Source organism: Eleutherodactylus coqui, chromosome 13 (genome assembly GCF_035609145.1).
Source record: "Eleutherodactylus coqui strain aEleCoq1 chromosome 13, aEleCoq1.hap1, whole genome shotgun sequence".
Taxonomy (NCBI): Eukaryota; Metazoa; Chordata; class Amphibia; order Anura; family Eleutherodactylidae; genus Eleutherodactylus; species Eleutherodactylus coqui.
This window is the reverse complement of record NC_089849.1, coordinates 37,581,045-37,608,100: the sequence shown is the minus strand read 5'-3', so window position 1 is coordinate 37,608,100 and position 27,056 is coordinate 37,581,045. Positions and strand designations below refer to the sequence as shown.

The 27,056-nt window shown below is 43.6% G+C and overlaps 1 protein-coding gene across 1 annotated transcript in view; it reads right to left on the bottom strand.

The window, feature by feature from the left end:
* RND2 (Rho family GTPase 2) overlaps positions 1–26,841 on the bottom strand; it is a 92,383-nt gene extending 65,542 nt beyond the window's left edge. The window contains exons 1-2 of the mRNA XM_066585829.1: positions 26,612–26,841; positions 2,403–2,490 (exon numbers count right to left, since the gene is read on the bottom strand). Of these exons, the coding sequence (XP_066441926.1) occupies positions 2,403–2,490; positions 26,612–26,788 (265 nt within the window). The 5' untranslated portion in view covers positions 26,789–26,841. The remainder of the gene's footprint in view (positions 1–2,402; positions 2,491–26,611) is intronic.
* Between the last annotated feature and the right edge of the window lie 215 nt (positions 26,842–27,056).

Genomic DNA, 27,056 nt, shown 5'->3' with positions numbered 1-27,056 from the left:
CGATGCCCACACGTAAAAGCGTAGAGCGTTCAGCAAATATACAGCGCTCAGCTGTGTGCAAATACACATACGTTCCTGTGAAGGGGGCCTTAAATGCTCCTAAAAAAACTAATGCAAAATAAATGGAAATTGGGTATGAAAATTGCAAAAACACATAAAAGCGCAAGAAAAATTGGACAATTTCTTACAGATCAAAATTCCAATCCTGGGTGTGAATACACCTAAAGCAAAAAAATCAAAAATGTATTGGGCTTTATTTATCAAGACTGTCTAAAAAAATTAAACTTGCCCACAGTGACCAATCAGAGCTCAGCTTTCATTGCTAGAACTGCTCTGGTATAATGAAAGCTGCGCTGCGATTGGTCACTATAGATAACACATCCAGACTTCCTCTTAGACCATCTTGAGGCCCAATAAACAGTCTGCAGTCTTGATATTGATCACTTCCGATACAAATGTCCCCCCCCCCCCCCCCCTGTTTGTTTTGCATCATGTGACCTCCCCGCCGCACGGACGGGCGTTATACGCTCCTTCCACATCACATCACACATTTATACACATATTAGAAGACGTTTAAAAAAAAAAATTGGAATTGAAGTGAAGACTGCGTTCCAAGATGAAGGAGGCCATAAAAGCGGATAATGATGGCTTCTTGTGACATTAAACTAACAGGGTATTATCCTGACGTTACTTCTGGTATAAAACACATTTATTACTTCCCAGTATGACAGCTTCAAATGCCAATAACTGGATATATAATCGCTGGTTCAACGGGCTGGCATTAAAAGTGATTTATGTTCCCATACAACAGCAAGTGGGAGGGGCCTGAGCCGAGATCTACGGCGCCTGATTTATTGGCGCGCACAACGTTCAATTCTCTTTCTATAAATGATAGACTCCCTTCACACGTATTACTAACCAACCGGTAATAGCGAGGCAGACGCTAAAATATGTCCTTATTTACAAGTAAAATGGCCCTTGCGTCTGGAGATCTATAAATCATCGCGCGGCGTGCGGAAAGAGTGAAATATCCCGCACCTTGTACAGGAATGTATGACCAACAGGCCCGAAAAAATGTCTAACCTGCTAAGGTTACATTCACAAGGAAGCGCGATAGTCACAGTGATGCATTTTTGATTCACACGTTGCAGAAACGCTGCACAATTTCCGCAGTGGAAATGCAGCAAAACCGCGGTTAGAGTTAGAAAATCCGCAGCGTTTTTTTCCTTGTTTGTATAGCCCAACTTATTCCGCAGTGCTTTCAGGTAATTTATTCCCATCCCTCCCTCGGAAGGATGAGTCAACCTTGAGTCGGCTACCTGAACCATGTGGGGGTTGAACTCATAACCTTATGGTGGCGGGCTACTTTTTCTTGGCCCAGCCTATTTGTGAGAAGCACATACAAAATGGCCACTTTATTAGGGACACCTGCCTTTTTATCGACTTCAGCTCCCCCCGCAGTGCTGTTTTCCGTGTATCAGTTTCAGTGTGCATCCACATTAGACAATAGAGAAAATCCAATGATCAGAAAAACTTCCAACGAAGCTTCATCATCGGTCCTAGACTAGCCGGGATTTCGCTGCCAGTCTTGTGTGGTTTTCTCATGTTAAGTGTGTAGAGTTTAACCAGAATGGGATAAAACATCCAGCGAAAGGGGATCCGGTGGACGTAAACAACTCGTCAGCAAAAGGGGTCAGCGGAGGATGTCAAAAATCATTTGTCGCACAGTCAAGCAAATTGCAGCAGAATACAACTCCGATTCTCCATCTAATGTGCCCGAATGCAGAACTCGTACTTCCAGGTCCAGCGCCATCGCTATGTAATACGAGTTTCCAGTGTGCTAAAGAGCACAAATCTTAGATCAGCGAGTATTGGAGAAACATCGGCTGGTCAGATGAATCCAGATTTCTGTTGCATCATGATGATGGTGAGATAAGAATTTGGCACAAGCAGCATGAATCGGTGACCCCTTCCTGTCAGCTGTTTAGAGCATAGCAGTACCTCAATTTAATTTACGTCAACTGCAAGTGGCCCTCCCGTCCACAGGGGCCAAAATTCCTGTAGAACGATTTCACCATTATTGGAATCTACTCCAAGGCGAACTGCTGCGGTTCACTCCTAAACGGGGGTCTCTAATAAAGTGGCCATTCAGTGTAATTATGAAATATTATATACAGTATGTGTGTATAATAACTGGCTACCGCGGTAGTTCTTATTAGCAGCTTATATTTTTAGATACAGTTTCTCTTTAAAAGAAAAAAAAAAAAGAAAAAAAGTTATTTTGCTGGGAAAATCCAGAAAACACATAAAAAGCTCATTATTTCCAGCTACAGATCAGCACACCTGCCACGCTGTGTAACTCCCAGACAGCCTGCCGATACAGAGCAGAAGCAGAGACTCACCAGACGTGTCCCACATGTTGAGCTCGATTCTCTGCTTGTCTATCTCGAAGCTGGCCGTGTAGTTCTCAAACACAGTTGGGACATAATTCTGAAACAGAGAGAACAAGATTACTATAGGACAGTAAGCACACACAGAAAATGCTATACGGACATACATGTAGGAAGGAAGGATGCGGATCAGTATATGGTTTTTTTCAGATACTTTCCCTAAATGCTGACTACGTTTTTCTGTTCCGTATAGTAGCACCATTGATTACAATTATTAATTTCTCTAGCGCCAACACATTCCACAAATCAGACTACATACAAGAGTCAACTAATAAACAAGTTGAACAATAGACATCAGGGCCCTGCTTACAAGAGCTTACAATCTATGAGGAAATAATAAAAGACTTTGGTATACTAATAGATCACAGACTGAACATGAGTCAACAATGTGATGCAGCAGCACAAAAAGCAAACACAATATTAAGAGAAGCACAGAGTCTAGATCACGTGAGGTCATTGTTCCCCACTACTCTCCTTACTCAGATCTCATCTGGAATGCTGTGTCCAGTTCTGGGCCCCCAGATTTTAAAGACATCGACAAACTGAAGCAAGTTCAGAGAAGAGTTACCAAGATGCTGAGCGGTCTGCAAATTATGTCCTATGAGAAACGGTTAAAGGATCTGGGAATGTTTAGCTTACAAAAAAGAAGGCTGAGAGGAGACTTATTAGCGGTCTACAAACATCTGAGGGGCTGTCACAGTGCAGAGGGATCAGCCCTATTCTCATTTGTACAAGGAAAGACTAGAAGCAATGGGATGAAACTGAAAGGGAGGAGACAGATTAGATATTAGATAAAACTTTCTGACAGTAAGGGTGATCGATGAGTGGAACAGGTTACTACGGGAGGTGGTGAGTTCTCCTTCAATGGAAGTGTTCAAACAGAGGCTGGACAGACATCTGTCTGGGATGATTTAGTGATCCTGCACTGAGCAGGGGGTTGGACCCAATGACCCTGGACAGCCCTTCCTACCAGTCTATCATTCTATAAGGATGATACAACAGGTACAAGTGCTTGTACAATGGTCAAGATTTTTTTATATATATAAATATAGGTTAGTATACATAAAGCTATATGAGCCAATTAGATAAGGTTGCAACACGGAAGAGGGTCCTGGCTGGCGTCATGATGTCAGGGTGACCCATGTGACGGTGATATTCGCGCATGCGCCTTGCTATTTCGCACTGTTTGCACATCCATTTGCTCGTTTGTGGTCAGATTGGCTAGTGAGAAGGTGATGTCCCCAGCCAGCCAATCAGCCACTATTATAGTATATGTATTCCAGCTCCTCCTCCTGAAGGACGCTGGTTATTCCTCTACATGGTGGAGTCCTTGTCCAGTCCAGATCCTCCTGGTGCAACCCAGTTAGATAATTTCTAGGGCGGCTTATTGGCATCTACCTCCATCCGACACCTAGGGCCACTTTAACCATAAGCCAATGGTTGCTGGATGGGGTCCAAAATTACTTCTGCCACACAAGACATCAGTATTATAAATGGCACATGGTAGGTGTTGGCCCCGTTACAGTTTTCACACAGGGACCTAAAAGGGTATTCTGGGCTTTACTATTGATGACCTAGTCTCAGGATATGTCATCAATGGTTAATCAGCAGGGATCAGACGCTCGGGATCCCCACCAACCATCTGACCCTCCGGCAGACTGTCAGTGTGGCGGGGCTGTATGTCATCACTGGTGATCAGGGGAGAAAGTGTAATAGAAGGCTTCACCTCCATTGAAGTCATTAAGAGCGATGCCTCCTATTACATTTTCAGCACCTCGTGGCGGTCAGAGCCAGAAGTATAACAGAAGGCATGGTTCCTATTGATTTCAATGAGGGTGAAGCAGTCTATTACAGCCCTGACCTCTGATGGCAATGTCCGACCTGCTGCACTGACTGTGGGCAGAAGGATCAGCTGATCGGCGGGGACCCTAGGCGGTAGACCTTGCCGATCAACTATTGATGAACTTTCCTGAGAATAGGTCATCGATACTAAGACCCAGAATACCCCTTTTTATAACGGCTCTCTAATATGGACCAATTCTATTATGGGACTGCATTATGACTAATTCTGTAATACGGTGCGTCCACGAGCACAGCGCAGCCGCCGCGGTGTGCGCCGGTTACAGTATTCCCACCCATCTAGGAGCATCCAGATTAAAATTTGCGCATGGGAAATCTTTGTTGTACGAGACAATGAAGCCAAGACAGATCCATTTACTAAGCCAATTACTCCCTACTAATGACTTTTGGTACACGGTCTGATTAATGAAGACAGCTACTTGAGCAGTTACTACTAGACAAGGCTTTGTGTGCTCTCCTTATTACACTCTGGTTACAGATGTAGCAGAGCTGAATTTGACATTGAAAAGGAAGATTTGCCTTCAAGCCGGCTCTATAGTCAACAGAAGTAAAATCCAGTATCTTTGTAACATCTTTGCCATGTTTTCTGTTTTCACGTATTTTGCTGTTTTTATTCTGTCGAACGTGCAAAAAAAATCTTGTTCTGCAGGAAACTGTCAGCAAGGTGCTGTTGATGAATACTATTTACAGATGTAGCAAAGTGTAACTTTCTGTGCCACCGTTTGTCCTTTCAACTGCTCTACTATGGCTTTTATTGTGTTAAGGGGGTTTTCCAAGATTTAAAGGCATATTCCCATGTCAGCCATGGAAAGCCTGACCACTTTACCTAACTACCTGTCAGAAAGAGCACAATGCGTAGCGCCAAGCTGTTTCCATAGGGCTCATTATAATGAATGCGAGCTACGAAAACAGAGTAGCACAGCATGCTACACTGTTACCATAACTCCCCAAGTTACACCTACGCAGTTTCCGTTGTTCCCATTTACTTCAAGAAGAGCTACAGAAAGCGTTCATGATTCTGCATGTTCTGGCCGGGTGGCCACCAGCTACGCAAGCAATTTCCCATGGGTTTCCCATCCGTAGGTTCTGGCCGGGTGGCCACTAGCTACGCAAGCAATTTCCCATCTTGGCTATGAGCAGCCATGATGGGAATACCCCTTTTAAAATGTAACTGCACTTTCTAAAAACTTTTAAAATGTCATAGGGACATCTCAAGAGTTTTGATCACGGGGGTCTGGCTGCTGAAACCACAGTGATAGCTAGAGGAAGCCAGCTGAACCACTCGGCCGAGTGCCGTCACAGCTTGGTAGCTGAAGACAAGCTTAATAGAAATGTTATGGGCTCGTCTTCAGCTTGTGGGCAATGACGGCACTTGGATGAGCACATTCTCTAGCTGATCAGTAGAGACCTCTGCAACTTAACAGCCAGCGATCAAAACATTTAGCATGTTCCTATGACTTGCCAAAAGTTTTTAGAAACCACAGCTACATTTTTAATTATCGAAGACCTATTCTCAGGATAAGTCACCAGTAGTTGATCATTGGGATCTGCCTCTCAGGATCCTAGATGATAAGTTGTTACGGGAAAGCTGTCATTACAGAAGCTGACAGCTCTGTCCACAATACAGTGGAAGTGGTTGGTATTGCAGGCACTGCTCCCATTGAATTCCATGCAATACCAACCTGAACACAAAGATCTGGTACCGTGTTAGCCAGTAGAGCAAAATGTGATTGTTCTCAGCAAGAGAAACGACGTAATCTTGTAGATATGATACCTGAGGCATTGCAACATGGACAGAGCTGTCCGCTTCCAGCTCAGTTTACAATGACAGCGGGTCTGATGAAAAGCTGATCTGCAGAGCTCCTGAGCAAATGGCGGACCCCCCACTATCACCTATTGATGACTTATCCTGAGAGTAGGTTATTAATAGCTAAGTCCCAGAATACCCCTTATAACAATAGCTTTTCAATGGCGTCTGATAACTTTCTGCAGAAAGTTATCCCCATCGAGTTAAACTTTGCTACATCTGTACATGTCTTTACTTTGCAAATGGACACATAATGGTGCTGTGGACATGAATTGGCTATTTACACCTTAACCCTTGCAGTCCAGTGTAGGCACTATACTACCTTCTCCTCAAATCACCCAACACAATCATGTGCTATTAGTGCAAGCTTAGTAAAATTAAAGATTGGCCATGATAAAATTAATGAGTAACAGCCTACTTGCTGACAGTTTCCAAGTCAATACAGAGGTTTTCTGCACAAATCAAGTAAAAACTATGAAATAAATGTTCATGTAGATATATTATTATGCTACATTTTACATGCAATGACTATTTGTGGTGAGCTGTGATGACTATCCGAGCCAAAAATCAGTAAAACTAGATATAACCCATCATCACCATATTGAGTTGTGCCAGATGGCACATTTACTAGCTCTGCTACATCTGTAGCTCCTATAAGCTATGACTGTAAGCTGCAATATAGAACCTCCAGGCAGAAATTCAGTGAATACACTGATAAATCCCCCCTGTCACAAGTGCTATAGAGCAGGACGAACGCCATGGAACTACAAGTCTCAGCACTAAGGGTGCGCACTACATGCAATATATAGGTCCAAGAGACTCGGACCAATATCACACTTGCAAACCTGCAATTTTTTTTCCTGTGATTGTAGAAAAACACATTGCTTCACTTGCAATTTTCACATGTACTAAAATCGCCTTTTTTTAGCTCGCTTCAGGAAGGGACCAATGTAACTCATTTGCTAAATCATGAGCTCCTTTGCATAGAAGAACTCGCGCTCCTCTCTCAGTTTTCCCTATGCAGCTATATTTCCTTTATGCTTTCACATTTCAAGCTGCCAGACCTTCTCATTTAAATGTGAGATGAAGATGATAAATGAATCACAAGAATTCTTCCACAACCCTATTCATCTTGTGGAATAGTGAAGAAAAAAGTCCCCGGCGATGTGGAGGAAATTATCACCTTATAACAAGTTATGTAAATGAGGCTGGCTTATTCCTATGGGATGCGAGGGAAGCTTACTATTCCTTGGCTGATCTGGCTGCTACGTGTCCCATTCCACATCCTAACAAAGGAGAACATTCAAAAGGGCTAAAACTGGTAGGGATAGAATAGACGGGCGAGGTAGAAATGGGGAAGGAAGGCGCAGAAACAATACAGGTCATCCAGAGACCCCAAAAGTTCGGCAACTTATAATGTTCTCAAAGGTTGAAAGTGCCCATACAGCTTCAAGAACTGTTGGCCAAACACTCGTTCACCACTTCTCCGTGAATGCACAATTTGGGGACAGAGGGGAAAGTTGTAGCCAGACACTAGCTTATCTCCAGGGTCTACAAAAGCCTTGAGTGTTGAAATTCAACATGTCCGTTCCTCCTTCCTCCACCCAGGACATCATCTGTTGGCGGAAAGTCATGAGGCTCCCATAGACATTCAACAGTCATCCAGTCCCGTCAAAGTCAATGGGCTGGGAAGACTTTTGCTTGATGTACATGGGGGCCTTTTGACCAGTGGCTGGTGCATTTTTTTTCATATGAAAGCATGGCAGATGCAATCTGTCCAGAAGGACAACCTCCAAAGACCAACTGGGAACAAGACAGTCGGAAAGTGGCCAAGTCAAATCTCTAATGCATAGTCAAACTTCTAGAGCTCTAGATTTCCGAAAGCCATCATGATCCGAGTTTGTGGACCTCAAAGAATGACGGTCATGGACACCAGCCATGGTGCGAGGATCAGGTCCAGGGTGATGTCACACCATGAGCCCAGGTCCTCACAATGCTGCAGGCTTACTGTCATTTTGGTGCTGGGCATCCATAATGACACATCTGCTTCTGTGTATGGGTGGACTGGTTGGCTTGGAGGTAGAACAGCCAAGCCAGCAAATCGTCATTAGTCAGTGCATATTTATCCTCTCATCAGGCTCTGCTTGTTTTACTCAGTCTGGCCTGACTGGTCACACAGATTGAAGTTTTTGTCTTTAAAGTGGTACCTGGTGCAGTCCGGCATCTCCGTTTAGGCTACATTCATATGGGCGAGCGCAATATGGGGCTGAGAAGTCCTGTTACTCTCTCTCCACTTTTTGCCGCAGCGGTGACGCTTCGATAATGTTGACCACTGTAGTCAATCACTGATTGAATGAGGTCAGCCAGTAATTGGCTGTAGCAGTCACATGTGCCTCTTGTCGGCGGCATCACTGCGGAATAGGAACGCTAGGGGTAAGGTGAGGAGAGAACTACTACTTCTTTTATGTTTTTGTCCACAAGCAGGTTTCTCCAAAATGTTTTGCCTTTAAGCCCATGTGACGACTCAACAACTGCGCGACTTCAGAAAGAGACAATGTGAAAGCGGCTCCACTTCTTACTGAACCCAGTCTTCGCCTTGCACTCCGTCAGTTTTGTTACCATAGTATCGATATTTGCACTTCTGTCACCAAACATTTCATCTGCAGCCAAATGTTTAACGTTTCATTACTTTAACCTGATAAGTGCACTTTCAATTAAAATATCAGACAGAAATGTAAAGGCATCGGGGTGTTAATCCGCACTCACTACCGTTAAAACCCTCCTAATGAGATTAAGACCAGATGTTCTCAGCTAATGCAATTGTTTGAAGTCTACGGGAAGTAAACAGAAGGGCGCAAAACTAGACGGAAAGTGTGTATTAGTGGACATTGTGTAGGCAGTCTGCCTCGTTTTATTAAGGGCGCTGTCTAATCTCCATAACTCTTTTCTATGTATTACATTACAGCATACAGACGACATTGGGGGGTTTTCTGCTTGTGACCCCCTCTATAACTCAAAGTGAAGAGTCACTAACAAAGACGACCTCCAACAGACGCAACTTATCAGTATATGACGTGATTGGTGGGAGTCTGACTGCTGGGCCCCCATTGATCACCAGTACGGGGCTCATGGCCTGCCTAAGTGCGACCCGTTGTGTTACACAAGGCACCGATCACCAGACTGTAAGGTGGGCACCAGGCTGATGTAGGCTGGGGACATTCGCCCCCCTTAGGTCATCATCCTCCATAAGGCAGTGTTTTGTGGAGCTACATGAATCATCCTCCTCCTGGCTCGGTTTGCTCTCCTCTGATGGGGCTGCAATCAGCCCATTGGGGCCTTTGCAACACAGTTGCTAAGTTCTGCTACTGTATTTATGTTACAAGCTTGGTTCTGGTATTACATTTGTATACTGAGCTGGGTTCTGTATCTATGTCCTGAATGCGGTTCTGGTGCTACACTTATGTTATGAGCTTGGTTCTGGTACAGTGTTTATTCAATAAGCTATTCTGGTGTGGGTATGCTGCTATCTTACTGATTTCTGCACCAGCACGGGGATGCCATCTAGCCTAAGGCTGGCACTGATGGAGGGCCTATTTTCCACCTGTATGACTGAAGTAGCGGCCGAACGTGCATGCTGCCACTCCATTTATCTCTATGATACCGCTGAAGACAAGCTGAGAACCGCATGCTCAACCGCCACTACGGTCATAGAGGAGAACAAGGACCCCACTCCCCATCATTCTTGTGACTAGTAGGGGTCCCAGTGGTCGAACTCCCAATGATCAAACACTTAACCCCTTTGACATTTACTAAATAATTCTACATGCTTCCATTTTCTTGCCCGAATTATTCTTCAAATAGATACTTAGATTGCACTTTCTCCAAATAAGACCAGCCAACTATCTGCTGGGTATGGCGGCCTCCTGATTCCTCCCTTGACAAAAGATTTCTGGGAAAGCAGAATCAGGCATGTTGAATTTCAACACCCAACCCTTTTATTCTTCCTGGAGATAAGCCACCATCGGAGGCGTCTGGCAGCTACTATCTCCATTCCCCCCAATTGAAAACATAGGCATACCCAGCGGAGCATAAATGTGTGTAGAGAAGTCAGGAAAAATAGTCATTGGCTGAACAATCATCTGACCGAGGACTATGGAAGGTGCACCTCCAACAGCTCTTGGCCAACAACAACTATTTCTCCCGACTTCACCGCCTCTTAAGAAAGGCAGGATTGGAGAAGCATCTTAAAATGGAAAGAAAGGTCACCATCCGTAGACATTAAACATCTCAGTCTTAAATCTAGTCCACAGTAACTGAAGCTGGCCATGTAAGTTAGACACCGAAATAATAATGAAGAAGGGTAATTCACGTGTTGCAAAAATCCATGCTTATGCCGCAAAAACAACCCGTCTTAGATGTCTTGAATGGATTTTTCAAAGTTCACTGACAAATCTGCCATGTGTGAATATGACCTATTCGGTGCTTGCTCTAGTTCCCTCAGGCTGCACTTCGCATCTTCGACAGGACCATGGAATTCAATGTCCTTAAAGATGCCCATAAACCTTCAATAGCAATCTAATGACTGATAGCCATTTCCACAGACTCTCTCAAACACGTGAATTCTTAGTTCTGCTACATGTTCATTTTCTTGACATGGGGACAGTTAAGAAAGATGCAGCCAGATAGCTCAGACATGAGCTTAACTCCAAGGGGAATCAAAAGATTGGGAATTAAAATTCTACATCCCCGATTCTTCTTTATTCCCCAATATTAATTGTTGGGGATATTTTGCGAGGCTCACATAAAATATGTTGACTAAAGTATTTTGGCACACATAGAAGGTGATGAAATTCGATTTTATGACTTTTTTTCAATATGATGTTGGACGGCCTTTGGCCACCATGACTGCAGGAACCCTCCTAGGGATGCTTTAACCAAATTCCGATAGATGTATGGAGAGATTTGCTTCCATTCCTCTTGGAAAGTGCTATATGGTGATAAAGGGGATGATAGGGTATTAGGCGTGCAAGGATATAGCGTTCTAGTTCGTCCCAAAGATGCTCAATGGGATTAAGATACGGAGTTTGGGCTGGCCAATGAAGTTTTCAGACATTCTGCTCCTCAAACCAAGCCTCAATACTGTGTTCTGTATGACATGGTGCTCTGTCATATTGGGAGACACAGAAACCAAATAATCTTGTAGATACGATACCTTTTAATGGCTAACAAAAAGACATAATGTTATAACGAGCTTTCAAACCTACTTAGGGTTCTTCTTCAGTCTTCAAGCCTGAAGAAGAACCCTAAGTAGCTTTGAAGAAGAAATGGTCCAAAGTATTGCTGCCCATTTCCAGTGTATTGCCACATTGTCGGCAGCACATTATTGTCAAGCTACACCTCCATGTTCATGGTTCTTGTCACTACAACCAATCAATCAACCCGAGACAATGCCACGTAACACATTCTCTGACCATAACAGAAAATCCTCTGTACTTAACTGTTGGCACAACACACTCATACAAAAGGCATTCCCCACTCATCCTCCACACCCAGATACAGCCATCTGATTTGAAGATGGAGTACCGCGATTTGTCACTGCATAGAACATCCCTTCATTGCTCAACTGTCCAATGACGACAGTTGCACCATTGCAGTCGGGACTGATGCACGGTACTTTATGATGGACGGCATGTGTGCAGCAGCATAACCCGTATACCCAATATCATGTAGTTCCCATCACAAACTATGGCTGACATATCCAAGGATCTGCATCTTATATAGCCTTGTTTAGGAGATGTGACATGCTAATAAGACACAATCCATATTTACTAATATTTTTGGTATGATAGTGTACACCTTCGACAGACGTAGAGTGATCTCTAACCATTGATCGTCCTTGATCATCTTGTGAATGATCATTATGCATGAACAGTCAAACATTTAATCCATCTTGGCCATTTGCTCTTCAAACTGTCCATAAACCTTCAATGACATCGGACAATTGATCTTTGTTGAACATTCTTCCACGGGATGATCATTTGTGTGATGGCCAACTGCACCGAATACAGTCAATTACTAGCAACTACGTATAGGATGAAAATTTGAAACATGGCCACCTTCTTTCCAAATGATAATGGTTTGTCATCGGTTGGCTAAAACATTAGTGTTTTGATTGAAATTGGCAGCTTTGGTCACCTTTACCCTCATGGTCCGGTGTTGAGTAGTCCACATATCTGGTACTTAAAAGTTCCAGCACTGCCAATAAGAAACCTTGCGAATTCTAAGAAATAATAAAGCCCTGCTGTAAATTACTACAATATTAGAAGTCACTTTGGTATTCTATCATCCGCATGAAACTTGTTATCCTGTCTTTTTATGGTCCAGTAGAGGATACGTCATTCAATAAATCACTGTATAATGCTAAAAGCTAATTCTAGCTATACCCTGATCAACCATCAAACTCACAACATGTGTGGACAATATAATCTGGAAAATATATCTCTTTAGCAAATATGTCAGCCCGCAAAAGCCTACAATCGTGAGGGAAAAAAAGACCATAAGTTACAGTGGAAGACTGTTTGCTGACCTACACCTGCGCTACAAGGAAACCTGGATACTGGCAGCGAGACAAGTCAACATATCATAAAATATAATTAAGAAGTGAGTAGAGGGATGACAGAGACACATCAAGTGGAGGAAATATTGAGGATATCATAAATCCAAACACCCTTCTCGGAAATCCAAACCGGCTCAGAGACATGTGGTCAATTAGTAAGCGACAATAGATACGAGCCTTTACTGTTCTTGCCATCATTGACCATAAAAGAAACATCATATCAAAAATGAGCTGTGATAACAATTACCACATAAAGCCGAGTAAACAGGAGGTGGAGAACATCCGAACGCAGCACCACAACGCGATGCAAAGTCAACAACGATGATTAAAGGACGTTTTCTAGGAACAATGAGTTGGCTCTGGCACCATGTTTATAGAACCAGCTTGTGAAAACAGGGTCTCCATAGAAAATAAGGGTCACACGTGTAGAAGACAGAAGGCTCCATAGGAAAAGCCCCAAATGGATCCATGCTTCTTCATGCTCCCACTCCCGTCTTCCAAGACATCAGGCCACCTTCCATCCTAGAAGAATGGCATGGGTTTTTTGGGGGTTCTGACTGCTTTAACATTGAAGTGTCTATAATGAGCAATGTTGGTTTCTTTCTACTTGAGCAAAATGGTGGGCAATTCTGGTCAGCACCTTCCTATACACAAGCCACCATCTGCGAAGACCCCACAAATCAGAGAAAAGACTATATGTAATGTACTTGCCTTCAAAATGATGCTCTATTCCACCTATTCCACTTATTGACCTTATTTAATCTTACTACTTCAATGTTTATAGCCTATGTGGATGATATACCATCCATAATGACCTCAAGCACTGGCATAACTATAGAGGATGCGATTGCACCTGGGCCCAGAAGCCTTAGGGGGCCCCATTAGGCCTCTCTTCTCCATATGAGGAGCCCAGTACTAGGAATAAAGAATTATAGTTGGGGGCCCTGTTACAGGTTTTTCATTGGGGCCCAGGAGCTTCAAGTTACGCCTCTGCATTAAAGGGGTTAAAAGAAGTTGGGGGGCCCAAAGATAAACTTTTGCACCCGGGCTCATGATCTTTTAGCTACACTCCTGACCTCAAGTGACTGCGACAGCCATTGGGTCACTATGACTAATAAAAGACACAACTATTTGGTCACTATGACTAAAACATCACTATAGCCAGGAGCAATTGGCCTCCATGGTCGCATGATGCAATTACGGATGGCGTAGTCTTGCAAAGACATAACACCTAGAAGTAGGACTAATGAAGTCTAGAAGTAGATGACCGCAGCTGAACTTTGGAGGCGCAACCAAGTAATTTCACAATATCTGTGTTCAAGACAATGATGTCCCATAAGAGTCAATACTGACAGCTACTTTGTTGTTGATGAGATCAGATGCGCCACAGAGGATGACTTCTGAACCGCAACGAGGACTTACTGTTACATAGCCTTGTTAAAGGGGTTGTCTCGCGAAAGCAAGTGGGTCTATACACTTCTGTATGGCCATATTAATGCACTTTGTAATATACATTGTGCACTAAATATGAGCCATACAGAAGTTATTCACTTACCTGCTCCGTTGCTAGCGTCCCCGTTGCCATGGTTCCGTCTAACTTCGGTGTCTTCTTGCTTTTTTTAGACGCGCTTGCGCAGATGCATCTTCTCCCTTCGGCTGGTCTTGGAAGCATCGGCGTTTTGGCTCCGCCCCCTTGTACGCATCATCGCGTAGCTCCGCCCCATGATGTGTGCCGGTTCCAGCCTCCTGATTGGCTGGAATCGGCACATGACAGGGGCGGAGCTACGCGATGACGCGAAAAGGGGGCGGAGCCAAAACGCCGATGCTTCCAAGACCAGCCGAAGGGAGAAGATGCATCTGCGCAAGCGCGTCTAAAAAAGCAAGAAGACACCGAAGTTAGACGGCACCATGGCAACGGGGACGCTAGCAACGGAGCAGGTAAGTGAATAACTTCTGTATGGCTCATATTTAGTGCACAATGTATATTACAAAGTGCATTAATATGGCCATACAGAAGTGTATAACCCCACTTGCTGCCGCGAGACAACCCCTTTAAGTGATCCCCACCTTCTCCAAAAATGTGAAATGAGCGCCACGAAAAGCTGCGCCCTGACGAATAATACACCCGTGATGGGACAAGTAGTCGAAAAACGCCAGACCACTGAAAACTAATTCAGTTCTATACAATTTAGCAGCCCAAAAAAAAAGGTTACGCTTCAAGTGAAACACCCGGTACATTAATTATTATTTTTCCATTGACATTCGCTTTATTTTAAAAGGTACGTCAAGAAGGGATGGAAAAAATCTGTTGCGAATTTTGCTGCAAGTGGACATATTTTTCTTCTGCATGTTTAATAGCCTTCAACGCTACATCTGGAAGAGAACGCGATGCATACCTATTGGCCAATACCCTCATTCTCCTTACTTCAGCACATTGCACACCCACCCTCTTGTTACATTTAAAGGGCCCATAAACCTGTTGCAAGCCTATAAAAGTGGATTTTATAGGAAGAGCTGTCAATATCATTCACACATACTTAGGCAGATGTTCCAAGAGGTCCTCAAAACTGGAGATATGTGAGAGGAAGTAGTGATCACCAGGGAAGACTTTTTTTGCACTTCAGTAAAGAAGAACACTCTATAGTCAATCTCTCCCCCGCCTGAAGTGACCAATCACCGGAATTAATAGGATGCATTCAACTACTAGTCCCCTTAAAAGGCCCCATACACATAAAAGAAAAAATCCCCAACCCCAACAATTTTGGCTCATTATTTAATGGGTATGGACGTCTGCCAACTCTCCCTCGAAAGATGATGTTGGAGAGGGGAAGGATAGGGAATGCCGAATTTTACATGCCTGATCTTTTTGTTCTCACAAGAGATAAGCCTTGGCCAGAGGTGCCTGGCAGCGTCTTAAGGCCTCCCATACACTTTATAGACTTTAGTCATCGGGACCCACAGTAGGGCCAAATGACTCACTATTGTGTATGGGGCGGCTTAACTTTCTTCTTTGACAGATACTGTTGATGGAAAGAATGATCCGGGAAGTTGAACGTTAACGCCTGATCTTTTTGTTCTCCGGGAGATAAGCCAGAGGGGACCGGCTGAGGCTTAATTCCCTAAACATGAACGCTCGTCGGAGCCAAACTTGTGTGACTATGGAGAAGATGGTGGAAACAGCTACCAAATGAATGATCATTCGTACAACAGTTGTTGAAGGTGTATGAAGACCTTTTCTCCTCTCCAGACCGAAAACACATTAACACTCGAGCGTGTAGGCAAAATGGACACTGCAAGAACCTATATATCTTCATGAGCAGTGGAGTCCAAGATTCAGTTCTATACCAGAGGTGTAACTTGAAGCTCCTGGGCCCCCATGCAAAACCTGTAACAGGGCCCCCAACTATAATGCTTTATTTATAGTACTGGGCTCCCTCTATCTAGAAGAGAGGCCTTATGGGCCCCCTAAGGCTCTTCGGCCCGGGTACGACCGCATCCCCTGCATCCTCTATAGTTACGCCCTTGGTTCTATCCTACCCTTACATCTAAGTACCATAGCCACAGCATAGTGAAATGTTGGCGTATTCTGGCACCAAGCGTCCTCTAACTACGCGCCTGCTACAATAAAAGGAATGAGAGCCGGAAGACCTACAGGTCATAACGTTTCCAATAGGCACTATAATATACTTTATCACAATGGACTGACACACTAGAATATTCTATGGCATGATGATGAAGTCCAGCCTGACTTCCCCATGGCACTGCATCGGCCCATTTAATAGCAGTTATCCTAGGCGGGCGCCTATACCTGTAAAGAACGGCCCCAGGATTACCCCGGCTGCGTCATAGGATCACGCTGCACTCGGCAGTGCCTGAATTCTGACCTAATAATAGATTTGGGATTGTACTCTGAACTTTTTGACAGGATCCCATGGCATTTGTGAACTTTATAATGGGCACAGCTATATACAGATAATAAGTCTGCAGGTCTGTACAGTTGGCAGGGCACATACAGTGCAAGAAAAAGTGAACCTTCTAGAAATAACCTTGATTTATTCACTAATTACTAATAAAATGTGGTGTAATTGTTATGTAAAGGGCGTTGTCGTCCCAGTGACTATCACTCTTGTGCTTCTGGTCGCCCGCTTTCATTAACATTGAACAGATTGAATGACTCCTGTTTACACCGAGTCGCAGGCAAGTTGCTTTGTTTCAGTGACCCCGCTCAGTGCCCTGTTGGTGGCGGGGTAAACATGGTACACTATCACCAAAAGTCGCCGTTTCAAGCGACTATTCGGGCGATAATCGGCCAAAGTAAAGGTACCTGAATTCACTGTTAGGGTTCCCTTTTAATGGCAAGATTTTGCTCCCAATGGTGGCCATCAGCCGGTACCGGTAACCGTTACCAGGGAACGCACCCTGAGAAAAACACAAAGTAACTAAACCAATAACATTCGTAAACAGTTTAATGGGATATTTACACAATTATCGCTCAAAATTCATTCAAATGAACTAATCGGAGCGATAATTGTTTAGTGTAAGGCCTTATACACACGGCCCTGACGGGCTCCGCAAGCAGAATACCGCAGCGGAGTCCGTCACGGCGCCCCCCCCCCCCCCCCAAAGACCCCAAACTTACCTCCGGATCCATTGTGCGAATTCCTGCATGACGCTCCGGCGCGCATGTGCAGTACAGCAAATGACGCGCCAGCAGCGTCACATGACGTGGCCAGCGGGGCGCGTATTCACGCTATACTTCTGCTGTGCTACAGTATGGCGTAATGGGCGTCTTCCATTGACTACAATGGAAGCCGTCCATGTGTACTCCCTCGGGAAATAGGACATGCCGCGGGTAATTTCACGCTGCGGAATTCCACAGCATGTACATTGAGCTATTAGGTTTAATAGAACCTAATAGCTGCAGTGAAATGCCGTGGATTTCCGCCGCAATTTACGCGGTGGAAATCCGGCTGTGGGAATTAGGCCTAAGGCTTAATGCCCAGCGACGGATTTGCATCGCGTTTCCCGGTCGTAAATTCCGCAGTGGCAACGTTCTATTGAAGCTAATAGCTTTCTGCCTGCCAATGCACAGATGCGGATTTGTACTGCGGATTTCCGCAAGCGTGAAAAAATCGCGGCATGTTCTATTTTACCGTGGATTCGCAGCGGTAGGGCTCCATTGATATCAAAGGAAGTGAATCCACAAAAAACGCGATCAGTTGCTGGCACTTTTTTGTTTCGATTCACAGAACTCCTGGGCGTAAATTCGCTGGCATATTCCGCATCGCTCATGGGCATGAGCACTAAGGCCTCCTGCACACGGGCAGATTTGCACTGCAAAATCCGGAGCGGGATTTCTCCTCCGGATTCTCAGCAAATCCAGCCCTTAGCATGCTATGAGATACGCGATTTGCTGCGGAATCGATTGCAATTTTCCACTTGCGGGGGAGAAATTGCAGCATGGTGCGATTTTGTGCGGGTACACACAGCCAGCTTGATTGCAGTATGGTCACGGGAGCCACGTCATTGCCATAGCGACAGCACGGTGCCCTCTGTACCGCACATCCGAAGCGGAGAAGAAGACCGGGGGAGAGGTAGGCTGGGGTCACCGGGTCGAACTCCGTTGCGGGATTCCTGCATGCAGAGTCCGACCCGCCCGTGTGCAGGAGGCCTAAACGCACAAAAATTGCTCACTTTTCGTTCACAGGTTTTTACCTATCACTGGATTGTGGTCTTATCGTTCTGTTAACCCCCCCCCCCCCCCCCACCACCACCACCACCCCTTTTCAGCGCTTAACATAGAAGGTGAAGCCCTAAGTGAGAAGCCAGCAAGCCGTAATGCTTGTGCAGGCGCTAAGAACCATAGCGGTGACGTCAGGGCTCGTTCAGTCGTTTACCCGATTGTTGGCCCGTGTAAAAGGGCCATGAAGGGTGCTACCACACAAGCTCCATTAACACTAGTGTAATAGTGCTGATTGTCAGGCTACATCTGCGCTTGTGGTTTCAACCCGTGAATGCTAGTGGCAGCCGCTAGCGTTCGTATAATAACAGCTTAACTATTATATACACCCAGGTCTTTAGCAACACTTTTGTAGCATTTTCCTGTTTAATGCATTTCAATAACGCGCCTTCATAAAGTTGTCTGCATTACGGCAAGGATCACACTCATCAATCTTTGATAATAACAGATCTATCAGTAACCAGGCGCTGTGTGCCTTTATTTAGTGGGCAAAGCACATGTGAAACTCATATCTCCTTCATTTCCTTTTGTCAATTAGGTCTTGGAGAAATCCACACCACAGAGGTTCACTTAGGTTGTCTTTAGATGGAATGACTCTCTTTAAAAAAAAACTGTTCAAACAAGCGAAACATGAGCCAACGACTGAATGAGAATATTCGCTTCTTGTTTGTCGTTCAGCTTCTGAAGGCATAAAAGTCATCATTGGCTCGTTTACTTATCGTTTGGTTTAAACTGCAATCATTCAGCCCCTGTACTAACTTAAACAGGGACTCAATGATTCTCATTTGAATGAGCCAACGATGCACTTTGCACGAGTGCGATCAAGTTAGTGGTGACGTCACTCGCTCATTCAAACGAGAATCGCCTCATCTCAATGGACCATTATACAGGGACTGAATGATTCTGAATGAATCTCATTTGAACTCGCCAACGATGTATTTGCCAGTCATTTTAGAATGCGAACGAGTAAGCAGTGACATCACTCCCCCGTTCGCTCATTGGAACGAGAATCAGCTCCTCTAAATGGGCCTTACTTCTTCTCCCTGCATTATGGGCGTCTACTCAATGTGCTTAAAAGGACACGAACGGTACAACTTTTTGTGTGCTATTGGTTTAGTTTGACCATTTTTGTCTATAACAGTCAGAGCACATTTTATTAGCAATCAATGCAGAGATCCTGGTGTTTCCAAAGGGTTAACTTACTGGACATATACAGCTTGGTTCTGCATGATCATGCTTGCTTATTGGCATACACGCTACACCCTTCCCTGTATATAGCTGTAGGATTTCGCTAGGTCTCTGTGGAAGAACGCGCTTCATAAAAACGCAAAAAAAAAATAAAAATTCGCTGGGAACAATCCTCTGTAGGATTCCACTGTACTCTACTGGAAACTGACATATGATTCCACTTTGGGGCGAGAAAAGGGGGGATATTTTACTGAGCTGCCTGAATTGGATGCTATTGTAGACGCATACTTTATTAACCCTTCAGAGGGCTCTACTGCATAATGGGCTGGCACAGAACACAATCTAACAAGAACTATGATCTGTCACCTAAGGAGTTAATAGTGCAAGCAATATACCTGTAAATAACCCGCTTGCTGTTCTAACCCGCGATATAATGCATTTGTAGTTGATAGGCGCAGCGTGGATCCTGTAAGTGGAGCTGCACGGCGATAATTTCCCAGGAATGCAGCAATGTGATCACATAATGCAGAACCAACTCCGGGCACACAAATGACGAAATGCCAGCAGTGTGACCCCAACTATCAGTAGATTAGAATTGGCACAAGTTACCATTGTCACCATGCTCTGGATTTATGAATGGATCACGCTGCCACACAGAAAGAGGCGAGGCTAGACTGTCACATGAAACATGACAAATATATCAAAGCGTTATCAGCACCCCACAGGCACCGCTGGGCATTATCACTCCACACAATGGAGGGGGTGTATTCTGATGTTGCCATAGAGAGATTTCAATAGAGCATTCATATTTATTCTACAAGACACTCCTCATATGATACAATGTATCAATATGGGATGTGTAGCAAAATCAATAGAAGTAAAGTTAAACAAACAACTAGGGAACCAGAACTAATCCCTTCCAAACCATAGAGAGTAATACAAGGACTCTGAAATCATATGCAAGTGCCCAGAGCCAACCTGACTCTTCTAGTGGCCCGTTTGGCTAGACATCAATAGGAATCAACCCAACACTGTTGGCGCCAATAGCAAATATCAGCTTATCTGCGTCCTGGAAGTTGTCCAGCCCCGAATGACCATCAATAGGACAATGATTGTCAGGGAAGATCGCATGCTACATAGTTCAAACCCTGCTGGAAGGACATCAGAGGTGCTATAAAGACTGTACTGCAGGGACTGCTTACATATCAGCAGATATAACCCTTATAGAAGTCCTTTGCCATCAGATACAGGTTATCCGTATAGTACTGTAATACAGGACTGATCAGCGCTATATCTCAAAAAACTGGCGTCCTATATTGAAATAACAATAGTATACTTGAGGAAGGCATGGATGTACTACACGATGGTATGGTGGACGGGCCCCCGGGGGACCTGGAACATGGATTTTATTTTTTTGTGTTGTGGCCCCTGTAAGAGATAGAGAGTAAAACCCAATTTCAAAGTTGAAGAGTAGCGTGTGAGAAGCTGAAATCAGTCTTCCACATCTCTTCCGTGGGACCGCCGCTATGACTAAAGTAAGGAAAGCGTACTTGAAGTGGCCTCCTTCTGTTATGATAGGTGCAGCTCATCCAGGAAGTCATCCATCCTTGTGTGCATCAGATTTAGGTACCGCGTTGAGTCCCTGGAATGACCACAGGTCCAAAGATGGCTCTATACATGTATCACAGTATTGGAAGTCACTTTGAGTATGCTTTCCTTACTTCAGTCATAGTGGAGATCCCATAGGATTTAGGCCAGTTTCACACAGGCATAGGTGTATTTACACGCACATTTGCACTGCGCAATTGCACAATGGGTGTTGCGTTTTTAAGCATGCCTGTGTATTTTACTGTATTGTTTGCACACACATGCCCTGCGTATTTGCAAGCGCAAAAAAAACATGCAAGCATGCACCCTTTAATTTCAATGGCCAATTAAGTTTAATATGAGCTAATTGGTGCATAATATGCACCAAAATAGGATATGCTGTGGGGGAGGTAACACAACCAAAATGCACACCCAAATGCATGTGACTGCACCTATTTAAATCAATGGGTTCAATTCACTGCCTACTGCGGGCGAATATTTTGCATGCTTCTCACATGCTACTCTTCAACTCTGCTATTGGGTTTTATTCTCTCTCTTACAGGGGCCACAATACAAAAGTGAAATCCAGGGGCCCGTCAGCCATACCATCATGTAGCACATCCATGCCTTCCTATTCCAGAATGCTGTTATTTCAATACCGGACACCAGTACTGACATACAGCGTTGGATCTGTGTTTTTGACTACACCTTGCATACTGATTTGTGACACTCCACATATGATACATTGTATCGATATGGAGTTACAGTGTGTAGCAAAATCAATAGAAGTCAATACAACTAGTAGCTAGGGAACCAGAACTAATCCCTTCAAAACCAAGAGAGTAAATAGTACAAGGACTCTGAATTCATATGCAAGTGCCCAGAGCCAATCTGACTCTTCTGGTGGCCCAATTTGGCTAGACATCAATAGAAATCAACTTAATGTGGTTGGCCCCACTAGCATATATCAGCTTATCTGCGTCCTGGAAGTTGTCCAGCCCAAATGACCATCAATAGGACAATGATTGGCAGGGAAGATCCCATGCTAAACAGTTAAAACCCTGCAGGAAGGACATCAGACCTGTATTAAGGACTGCACTGCAGGGACTACTTATATACCAGTATCTATACCCCACAGACATACCAGTCCGCTACCATCAGCAGATACAAGTTATCTGTGTACTACTGTAATATACTACTATACTATGATGGCTGCAAATAATAAACACATTAATATCTATAACAGACTAGTAGATGTAACAACATTGTAGCTTATAATACACTACTAATGATAATGCTCTGCCAGTCAGAACTAACAGACTACTAGCGATAGTAAATTAGTTGTGACACTTATCACTTCTGAGCCTCATATACTACATTAATGGGGCTCAAAGGTGAGGGAACACAGAATCTGGGAGCTGCATTTCATACTCATTGGGCACCCCGTTCCAATACAGTGTCCCTGCAAATTTGGCGCACAGCAGCTTGACTCTTTCTGTGCACATATCCCCCATTCGTTTCTATGGGAAGTGTGCGTGCAGAACGTCAAGCTGCTGGCAGACGCCAACGTCATGGGGGCACGCCACTGGAATGGAGCGCCTGATGAGTATGAAATACAGCTTCTGGACTCCCAGTCCCCTTACCTTTAACATAGTTTATGATGCTCAAATGTGATGGCAGGTTCCCTTTAAGACCTCTGAGATAACAATTCTATAGCATCTCTTTCTCAGACTTCTGTATTGTGCTGTTCCTCTATCATTCCTCCTGGAAATTTATGACTACTTTGACAACTGGGTGTTACTATTCACCTTGTCCCTACATGGTCACTATTGATTGGCCAATGTCAGTGTGCAGTGAGACACACCCCCAGCTGGTAACACCCAGTTGTCAATTTATTCATAAATTTCCAGGCAGAATAACAGAGGAATGCAGGATTATAAGAATACATGCTCCTGAATTACTATTTACAGTTATTTACTAGAACACATGTTAGGAGAGATGGAAGATCCTATTTACCACGCTGATGGTTAGAACACACTAGTATAATAATGGCAGCTATAATACACTACTGGCCCCAACACCTGCTGGTGAGACTAGTAAATGTATAGATAACACACTACTGACATTAGCACATTTATTGTGGTTTATAACATATCAGTTAACTATAATGCACTACTGGTAACGCCGCTAGTCATAACACACTAGTATATAAGACTAGTAGCTAGAACACATTAGTGGCCTATGATGTACTAGCATATAGCAGGCAAGTAGCTATGCGCCATAAGTGGTTTTTAACAAACTAGCTATAACGAAATAGTAAATATACTGTGCTACTAGTTAGTTACATTATGTGCAAAAATTTATAAGCAGACTAGTAATTATAAAACAAAAGTAACAGTACTGGATAAAAAACACGACACTAACACACTACTAGTTACAACACAACAGTATATATAACAGATCAGTAAACAAATAAGTCACTAGGGGCTATAACACACTTGGCATTATAGTTTGTAACGCTAGTGGCTATAAGGCAGGATGGATTATAATGAATGCCCTATAAGACATTGCAAAACTAGCAGTTGTAATGCAGTAACTAGTTGTAATACAATGCTGCTTATAACAGACTAGAAGTTATAATAGAACTATAATGTGCCAGTAACTATAATGTACCATTGGCTGTAATATACTAGTAACTATAAGAAAGTACTGGCTGTAATATACCAGCAACTATAAGACAGTACTGGCTGTAATATACCAGCAACTATAAGACAGTACTGGCTGTAATATACTAGTAACTATAAGACAGTTCTGGTTATAATATACAACTAAACTAGTAGAATACAGCACTGACTGCAATATACCAGCAGTTATAATGCACCTCTGGCTACAATACACTACCAACTATAACACTGTACTGGCTATACTATACAATACTAGTAACTATAACACCGTACTGGCTATACTATACAATACTAGTAACTATAACACCGTACTGGCTATACTATACAATACTAGTAACTATAACACCGTACTGGCTATACTATACAATACTAGTAACTATAACACTGTACTGGCTATACTATACAATACTAGTAATTATTATACTGTACTGGCTGCAATATACTAGCTGCTATAAAACACTAGTAGCTAAGACACACTGCATGCATAATACACTAGCAATGGTACTCTTCTGGCTATTCAACACACCGGTTATTATAACTCACTAGTACACATCGTCCAGTATACTAGAACTAGCTACTACACATACTAATTTATATATATATATATATATATATATATACACACACACACACACACACGTCCTTATGGTAGACTAGTAACGCAATACTACAGAGTATAGAATACCATAATGTACACACTAATGTGTCTACTCCAAGCACATGCTACTTACTAACTCTGTCTGTATACTACACTATTACCATGACTACTACTGGTCTGTATACTACTGCTAGTAATATTCTGTATACAGGCACTACTCTCATGACTAGTACTCTGTCAACTAGTACTATTTATATGACTAGTACTCTGTATATTAGCACTTTACGACTAGTAGTCTGTATACTAGCACTATTATTATGACTAGTAGTCTGTAAACTAGCACCATTCTTACTTCTAGTAGTAATCTGTAAACTAGCTCTATAATTATAACTAGTAATCTATATATTAGCCCTATTATTATGACTAGTAAATGTAATCTATATACTAGCAGTATAATCAGTAGTCTATATAATAGCACTATATAACTAGTAGTTTGTATACTAACACTATTATGATGACTACTAGTTATCAGTATCCTAGTAGTAGTCTGTATACTAGCACTATATAATTAGTAGTTATCAATAGCCTAGTAGTAGTCTGTATACTAGCACTATATAGGTAGCAGTCTGTATACTAGCAGTGTTATGATGACTAGTAATATGTTGTATACTAGCACTACTGTGAAGTCTTGTAATAGTTTGTCTACTAGCACTATTATGATGACTAGCAGTCTATATTCTAGCACAGTAGTAAAGACTAGTAGTAGTCTGCATACTAGCACTGTTGTGATGACTAGTAGTAGTCTGTATACTGGCACTGCTGTGATGACTAATAGTAGTCTGTATACTAGCACTGCTGTGATGACTAGAAGTAGTCAGTATACAAACTACTACTAGTCATCACAACCCTGCTAGTATACAGACTACTTCTAGTCATCACAGCAGTGATAGTATGCAGACTACTACTAGTCATCACAACAGTGCTAGTATGCAGACTACTACTAGTCATCACAACAGTGCTAGTATACAAACAGTGTTGTGATGACTAGAAGTAATCTGTATACTAGCAGTGTTGTGATGACTAGTAGTAGTCTGTATACTAGCAGTGTTGTGATGACTAGTAGTAGTCTGTATACTAGCAGTGTTGTGATGACTAGTAGCAGTCTGTTTACTGGCACTATTATGATGACTAGTAGTAGTCTGTATACTAGCAGTGTTGTGATGACTAGTAGTAGTCTGTATACTGGCACTGCTGTGATGACTAGTAGTAGTCTGTATACTAGCACTGTTGTGATGACTAGTAGTAGTCTGTATACTAGCACTGTTGTGATGACTAGTAGTAGTCTGTATACTGGCACTGCTGTGATGACTAGTAGTAGTCTGTATACTGGCACTGCTGTGATGACTAGTAGTAGTCTGTATACTAGCAGTGTTGTGATGACTAGTAGCAGTCTGTTTACTGGCACTATTATGATGACTAGTAGTAGTCTGTATACTAGCAGTGTTGTGATGACTAGTAGTAGTCTGTATACTGGCACTGCTGTGATGACTAGTAGTAGTCTGTATACTAGCACTGTTGTGATGACTAGTAGTAGTCTGTATACTGGCACTGCTGTGATGACTAGTAGTAGTCTGTATACTGGCACTGCTGTGATGACTAGTAGTAGTCTGTATACTAGCACTGTTGTGATGACTAGTAGTAGTCTGTATACTGGCACTGCTGTGATGACTAGTAGTAGTCTGTATACTGGCACTGCTGTGATGACTAGTAGTAGTCTGTATACTAGCAGTGTTGTGATGACTAGTAGCAGTCTGTTTACTGGCACTATTGTGATGACTAGTAGTAGTCTATCTACTAGCAGTGTTGTGATGACTAGTAGTAGTCTGTATACTAGCACTATTGTGATGACTAGTAGTAGTCTGTATACTAGCACTATTGTGATGACTAGTAGTAGTCTGTATACTAGCACTATTGTGATGACTAGTAGTAGTCTATCTACTAGCTCTATTGCGATGACTAGTCGCTGACTACACACTAGCCCTGCTCTCCGGAGTGATGACAGGTATACAGGAGCCGGTTACCTCAGGGTAGCAGTCTTTGGCGAACACATGAAGCAGAGCCGTCTTCCCACACTGAGTGTCCCCGACCACCACTATCTTACAGCGCGACATCTGCTTGTCCATGGTCTCCCCTGTGTCCTCCCTCATGGAGAGCCCCCCAACCCAGCGGATCAGCGCCCCCCGGTACAGTCCACACATGCACCGCGTCCTCAGCCTCCCAACATCGCTCCTGCACTGCACAGTCCGGACAGCGGCGCCTCCGACCTGCCAGGGAGGGGGACACGCCTCCTACCAATGAGAAGCCGACTATAGGTGTCCTCATTACCATAATGGGCGGGGCTCAGCGGTCCGTGAGACAGTGAATAGATGAGGATTGTGGCTGCAGCAGCGTGTCCCGTACATGTGCGGGCAGCAGGGGGTTAACGAGAGAAGCGCTCAGTGTGCTGAAGGCGGCTGTGATAGAGCA